This window comes from Salvia hispanica, chromosome 3 (assembly GCF_023119035.1).
Source record: "Salvia hispanica cultivar TCC Black 2014 chromosome 3, UniMelb_Shisp_WGS_1.0, whole genome shotgun sequence".
Taxonomy (NCBI): domain Eukaryota; kingdom Viridiplantae; phylum Streptophyta; class Magnoliopsida; order Lamiales; family Lamiaceae; genus Salvia; species Salvia hispanica.
This window is the reverse complement of record NC_062967.1, coordinates 52,910,280-52,917,364: the sequence shown is the minus strand read 5'-3', so window position 1 is coordinate 52,917,364 and position 7,085 is coordinate 52,910,280. Positions and strand designations below refer to the sequence as shown.

General features: G+C 39.2%; 1 protein-coding gene across 2 annotated transcripts; it reads left to right on the top strand.

Moving 5' to 3' along the window:
* Positions 1-413: 413 nt before the first annotated feature.
* Positions 414-2,569, top strand: LOC125215920 (lanC-like protein GCL1). Of its 2 annotated transcripts, none has more exons than XM_048117499.1 (5): positions 414-668; positions 826-1,001; positions 1,283-1,394; positions 1,476-1,985; positions 2,105-2,569. In XM_048117499.1, the coding sequence occupies exons 1-5, from the start codon at positions 498-500 to the stop codon at positions 2,432-2,434; spliced, it is 1,299 nt and encodes a 432-aa protein (XP_047973456.1). In that variant the 5' UTR covers positions 414-497; the 3' UTR covers positions 2,435-2,569. The 2 variants fall into 2 exon arrangements, with proteins under 2 accessions (XP_047973456.1, XP_047973457.1); XM_048117500.1 differs by having other exon boundaries at positions 431-668; positions 1,476-1,946.
* Positions 2,570-7,085: the final 4,516 nt, after the last annotated feature.

The window sequence follows — 7,085 nt, the reverse complement described above, 5'->3', positions numbered from 1 at the left end:
GCCACGTGGTGAGAGTGAGTCCGTTAGCCAGGAGACGTGGTCTTCGCGGCAAGACGACAGCAACGGCTCTCGATGTGGTCTCGTCCCGGTCGTACGTATCATCCGAATGAGACCCGTTGCAGATGCTCGAATGATATGACTATATTAATTGCCCCTTATTATCATTGTAATGTTCGACTTTTGACCTATTTTTTTTTTAAATATTAATGTTTCTGTTTATATTACCTTTATTATTTATGTTAAATATACCAATATATACTTGGTACATTTTCTGATTAGCAACAAGTGACTAGGCTAGCTGTAAATTTGAAACAGTATCAAAGTAGTCGCGTGTCGTGGCAGTTGCGCAGTGCATAAGGTTACTGCAAATTGACAAAACAGCAGCATCGGCAATCGGCATCTCATCTCTCGCTATAAATATCCCTCTCACACTTCCAGATTCTTCTCTACATATATCCATACCGACATTTTTACCGCCACAAGAGAGAAGAGCGAGAATGTCGTCTTGGCTGGTGGAGTATGCTTCCAAGGACAACGACAACAGCAGCAGCCGTGATGATGTGGATGAACAGTTTGAGCTGCTCGGAGCTGCTTCTGATCCCGCCGATTCCGATCTCTCTCTCACCAGTGATGCTTTCCTCCGAGCCGCCGTCTCCCTCAAAGATCAGGTATTTCGCTTTTCTGGACTTCGAATTAGGATTTTCCCTTACCTATTTCTGAATGTTGATGCTTTATTTCCCCAATTAGGGCGAAAATTAGGGATTTCTCCATGTACGGAACGCGTGTGTGTTGTACAATTTTATTTTACTTTTTTTTATAAATTAGGTGGTGGAGATGACGTGGAGGCGCCGAGGAGCTGAAGGGAGCTTGGACCCGACTGTATACACTGGACTGATGGGGACGGCGTTCGTGTGCCTGCGCTCTTATGAGGCCACCGGAGATCGCCGCGATTTGCACCTCTGCGCTGAAATCGTCGCCGCCGCAGCTCATACATCCAACAGGTTGATTCAAATCAATCGCTTTATGTTGATAGGGTCATTTAGCACGTGTGTGATTTTTCCAACTAAATTTGCTGCAAATTTTCATTGATGAAGATATAATTTGGTGCTATTTTGAATTTGAGGTGCCTTTAACCCTTAAAACACAGAAAATTGGACCTAGAAACTTGATCAGTTCATCTGTCTTGGTAATTCTATTTAAGAACTGATCCGTTTACCGTTTTCATCAATCCATTTGCCTCAATTTTGTGACATTCAATTCGATCTTTTTACCTGTTTTCCAGACATGTTACCTTCCTCTGTGGTAGAGGAGGGGTTTATGCACTCGGGGCCATTTGTGCGAATTACTCTGGCGACGAAGAGAAGCGTAACTTCTACTTGAACTGTTTCCTAGAGGTACCATTTGGTTATTAGTTGATTGTCATGAAACATTTGTACGTAATGAGATAGTATTGAATTGACTAATATACATATCAGATGGCACAAGAGAAAGCCCTTCCTGTTGGACCCGAAGAAGGTGGATTTGGGATGTCGTACGACCTTCTTTATGGCCGGGCTGGATTCCTGTGGGCTGCTCTGCTAGTAAACAAATACTTGGGAGATCAAACAGTCCCTAGTGATCTTCTCATGGGCGTTGTTGCAGCAGTGCTAGCTGGTGGCCGGGCCGGTGCTTCTGATAACCTAGCTTGCCCGCTCATGTACAGGTGGCACGGAACCAGGTACTGGGGTGCAGCTCACGGCCTTGCTGGTATTTTACACGTGCTGTTGCACTTCCCCTTGTCCGAAGATGATATGAAGGACGTCAAGGCGACTCTGAGATACATGATGAGCAACCGGTTCCTGCACAGTGGGAACTATCCTGTGAGCGAGGGAAACCCGAGGGATAAGCTCGTCCAGTGGTCTCACGGAGCTGGTGGGATTGCTATAACCTTGTGCAAAGCATCAGAGGTCAGCAAAATTAGTTTTTTTGCAAAAAACATGTGTAAGGTTGTTTCATGGTTCTTGATCCATGTGTGATTCAGTGTTTATTTGTGGTCGAATTATCGTATAAGACCGAGAACCATACAGAGTACAGATTTTGACCTAGTGCAGTACCTATATCACAGGTGTTCCCGAGCGACAGGGAGTTTCGTGATGCAGCCATTGAAGCTGGAGAAGTTGTGTGGAAGAGCGGCTTGGTGAAGAAGGCGGGGCTGGGAGACGGTGTTGCTGGGAATGCTTATGCGTTCCTGTCCCTAGCCCGGCTGACAGGGGAGACCATATACGAGGAACGAGCCAAGGCATTCGCAAGCTATTTGTATCATCACATTGCTGGTGGTGGTTGTGGTGGAGGCGAGCATACCTACTCCCTCTTTCAAGGGGTGGCCGGGGCGGCTTGCGTGTGGTTCGATTTGCTCGCGCCGGAGAGGTCCCGATTCCCGGGATATGAGATCTAAGATGCTGGTTGGACGCAAATTTGTGAAACTTAATGAATCTAGTTTATGGTGTTTGGCTGCAAACGTGACTTGTATAGTTATCTAATCTAATCAAACCAATCAAATATTATAACCAAAAGAAGCAACGTTGTCATTTTTGCCGAACTAAATCATTTTTACACTGCCTATTAACTGAAAAACAGAAGGTGACTATAGAACACTTGGTTTAAACATGTGTAATCAAGCAGGTTACACGTGTTGACAGAAATTGAAAATTAAAATACTTAGTTTAAATTTTGTTAGATTTCCCGTTTTTCTCTAAATTTATCTTTAAAGGAGTGGACGATATAGATTCTCTCTCAACTTTGAGTTTTGTCTTAATAAAACAATATTCTATATTGATATATCAAGGGAGAACTTTGAATAAAAATAAGTACTTTTTCCATCTTTAAAGAGTAAACATTTAGTTCGATACGAGCTTTAATGCATATTAGAAAGGTAGTAAGAAAGAGAGAGAAAGTTTTTAGTATTGCTAGAATGAGTCTCATCTTATTAGAGAAAAATGAGTTTCCAAAATTAGGAAGTTCATAATTTTCAAGGACAGACTAAAAAAGGAAATAGTTCATATTTTTTAGAGACGGAAGAAATATATTGTGAGAGGTTTTTGGTATACATCAATCATGGGAGAACTCTGAATAAAAAAAATATAGTACTATGGGAGGTTTCTTAATTGTAATGTACTCCCACCCCGTCCATCATATAAAGTCATATTTGACTAGGCATGAGTATTAAAAAATATATTAATAAAAAGTGGGTGACAAAAGGTTGGCAGGAAGTGGGTCCTACTTTTATATATTAGCTTTTATAATGAAACGTGAGCGGGATAAAATTAGTGGAATGTGGTCCATTAAAAAAAATGGTAAAGATAAATGGGACTTGTATTAGACCTGCCCACGGTTCACAAACCAGAGGTTTTTCGTTCGGAACCGCCTGTTCCGGTTTTGGGAAATATGGAACCGGAACCGAACCGTGAGGCTGTTTCACGGTCTCAGTTTCGGTTCGAGAACCGGTGATTTCGGTTTTGGTTTCGGTTCTGAACTCGGTTTTCGGATGGTTCGTAGCGGTTTAGGTTCGGTTTCGCGGGTTTTTTCCTTTTTTTTATTGCCATGTAGTTTGAAATTATAAAATAAATTGGAACAAGAAAATGGATAGTTTAAATTAAAGTAAGACGAGTAAGGTGAAAATGATATCAATTTCATTGAAGTAGAGTTGAAACGGACAACAATACATTACAAATTTAAACTTTACATATACAAATTACAATGTGATAAAATCGGCAATCAAAATACAATGTGATATAATTTACAAGTGTTGTACTCGTCTAAACGTAAACTAAAAAAACATGAAATGGGGGGAAAAGGAAAAAATTGAAAAGGGCTTGAGCTCAACTTAAACTTTCAAAGTTAGATTTTTCAAATTTAAGTTGGGTTGTCTATCTATCCACAATTTTATTGAGAAATCAAAGCCCTCGTAGTTCTCTTACCTCGCTTACCTTTTTGGTCGGCCGTGCTTGCCGCTTCCCCGTCAATGATATTGTTGTGCGGTATCGCTTCCGACCTCTTTATCTGTGGTAAAATCTGCACCATCACTTTCTACACGGAAGTCGAAATCTAGCTATTGTGTCCTCATGTCCGCCTTTGCCCAATCATCAAGTAACACAGTGGCTTCTCCATGTTTTTGGCGGAGAGGCTACTCCTTTTGTCATCTAGGACACAACCACCGAAACTAAAAGCTTGCTCAACGACGACGGTGGAAGCGGGAACGACGAAAATCTCCTTGTGCAAAACTATGGAACCGTCGGTTTTATCACTAAACCCCGATTTTGGTCAACAAACCGTCTTCAAAAAGCTGAAACATCACATGGTGCAGCGATTCCTCGTGTTTCGTGTTAGAATCGTGAAATCGCGGTTAACCGATGATTCGGAACTGTCCGGAACCGACGGTTCGGTCGTGGTTTCGGTTTGAAAAATTCAGAACCTGAACCGAACCACGGTTCTAAAATTCACGGTTTCAGTTCGGGATATTTCTCGCGGTTTCGGTCCAGCGGTTACGGTTTCGCAGTTAACCGCCGGTTCCGTAAACCTTGAGCAGGTCTAACTTGTATTGATGGACAGGCGAAAATGACAAAATGAGACACTTATTGGTGGACCTAGGAAGTATACATCTAGGCTATATTTATTTGACGGGAAAATAAAGTTAATAGGAAAAAAGTTTATATGAAATTAAATCCTAGGAATATGATTCATACGAACTTTATTTCACTTTTATGTGTTTAAAAAACTCAAGATTTTAATTGTACTTTTTTCATATACATCAATTTATTTGCTTTTTGTACCACTGATGCCTATTATAATACACTAATAATGTGTGTGTCCTAATTCTACTAATACTATTTTAACTACCTTCTCATTTTCTCTCTTACTTTATAGATTATGCATTAATTTTCGTGTCATCCCAAATGTCCCTAATTTTATGGGACACAGGGAGTAGTATTTTTGGAAGTTCGAGAACTTATAAATATCTCTGTTGGGGAAGACGCGTGCACACGACATTCTTTGCACACCTTCGCACTCGGCTCCTGAACTTAGTGGACTGCTGACTTGATTCTGAACTCTCGGCATCCAATGGACCGTTGACTTCGTCTCAGCGGACCAAAGAGCGGGATGTCAGCTCTGGTGTGCTTCCGCAACGAACCGTTGGACCCCCATCAACTAGTAACTTTGGGTCAGAGGACCATTGACTTGGTGTGATTTTTATGAATTTCAATTCTGACCTCTTTCTGTCCTTTTCTAAGTCCATTTTGTACATATCTCACAATACATGTCAAAATATCAAATTGTACGAATATTAATTGCATAACATATTTTGCATATAGGTCTTAAAAGAATTACTTTGTGTTTATCAATATACCACACCGAATGATAGCTATTTGCGGACTAATATTACAACCTTTCACGATAGGGTGTCAAACTCTATCTAGGTTGTGAATATTGTTTTACTTTCGCAAGGAATAAACTATGTCACCTACACTTGTGTCACGACCAATCTACAATGCAGAAGATTTAGACTTATTTGCTACTCCCTCCGTCCCGCTTTAGCAGTCCCATTGACTTTTCTGTCCACTTTTTGTAAAAATGATAAAAAATAGTTAAAGATGAGAAATGGTAAATTAAGAGAGAGAATAATATAGAGAAGAGTCTTATCTACATTATTGTCTCTCTTACTTTACCATTTCTCCACTTTAACTATTTTTTATCATTTTTACAAAAAGAGGACAGAAAAGTCAATGGGACTGCTAAAGCGGGATGGAGGGAGTATTAGACATTAAAAGGCTTGACCACATGAATGAATAAATAAACAAAATGTGATAAAATTATTTCTTCTCGCCTTGGATAAAAGTGGATGTAGAGTTTATTGTATACAAGCAGCTCTAATCGTGCAAACTGCTCAAAACATGCTTTTCAGTATATCAACGCTAACACCACCGTGCCAGCATGCATGACACCACGGTAGTCCAATCGATTTGGTGTGGCACGTCAGTCGTTACCGCACCTCTCAAAAGCCATCATCATATCCATTAGCAAAGCAAGTAATTTGATATTGCGGGGTGTAAATTATATTTAACAGTTGTTGAATATTTTCGATGTCATCGACGCCATAAAAAACCTTCGACATGACGCATACGGTGACAATGTAGACGTCAAAAGATTAAAAATAATAAATAAACAACACAAATTTTAAAAAAACTTATAAATATTATACGATAAATTTACACATTTATGAGGCTGAATAAATTTTTACTCTTAAATTATAAACATCATTATTTCATGATCTTAAATTCACACTCCCTCTGTCATATGCTACTCGCACTTTTCATTTTATTCCGTAAATTAAGGATTAACTAATTAGTGTAATATAATTAGTATTTACTGTGTAATAAGGAAACATTTAATAAAAGAACACTTAACTAGCTCTAGTATTTAATAAAATACTTTAATTCTTATTTAAAGTAGAATAACGCAAGTAGTTTAGGGCAGACCGAAATAGAAAAATGCGAGTAGCATTAGATAGAGAGAGTAGTATTTATACTCCATCCATCTCATTCTAAGTGGACAGTTTTCCTTTTTGGGATGTCCCACTTTAAATGACATATTTCTAAAATTAGAAACATCACTCTCTCTACATTTTCCCTCTCTCTTACTTTATTCTCACCACTTAACTCAGAAAAGAACAATACACAAAATCTTGTGCCTAAATAGAAATGCTCCACTTAGAGTGGGACGGAGGGAGTATAAATTACTCCATCTATCCGCGAATAGGAGTCCTTTTTATTTCCGGTGCGGGTTTTAAGAAATATTAAAAAAAGTTAGTGGAAAAAAATTTAGTTGAATATTGAGTACCACCTTGTGTATACTCCCTTCGTTCCATAGAAATATACTAATTGGGGATTGCACGAGTTTTATTGCATAATTGGTAAAGAAAGAGAAGGAGAAAACGTAGTTGAAATAATGTAGTGGATGGTGGAACCTATAAATGATAAAATAAAAGAGGAGAAAAGGTTGACATAAATGGATATAGACTATTTGTATGGGTCGGACGAAAAAGGAAATTC

Coding starts and splice junctions, on each gene's coding strand:
- LOC125215920 (XM_048117499.1), top strand. CDS start 498: ATGTCGTCTTGGCTGGTGGAGTATGCTTCCAAGGACAACGACAACAGC. Junction 669..825: donor CCGTCTCCCTCAAAGATCAG/GTATTTCGCTTT, acceptor TTTATAAATTAG/GTGGTGGAGATGACGTGGAG. Junction 1,986..2,104: donor TTGCAAAAAACATGTGTAAG/GTTGTTTCATGG, acceptor CCTATATCACAG/GTGTTCCCGAGCGACAGGGA.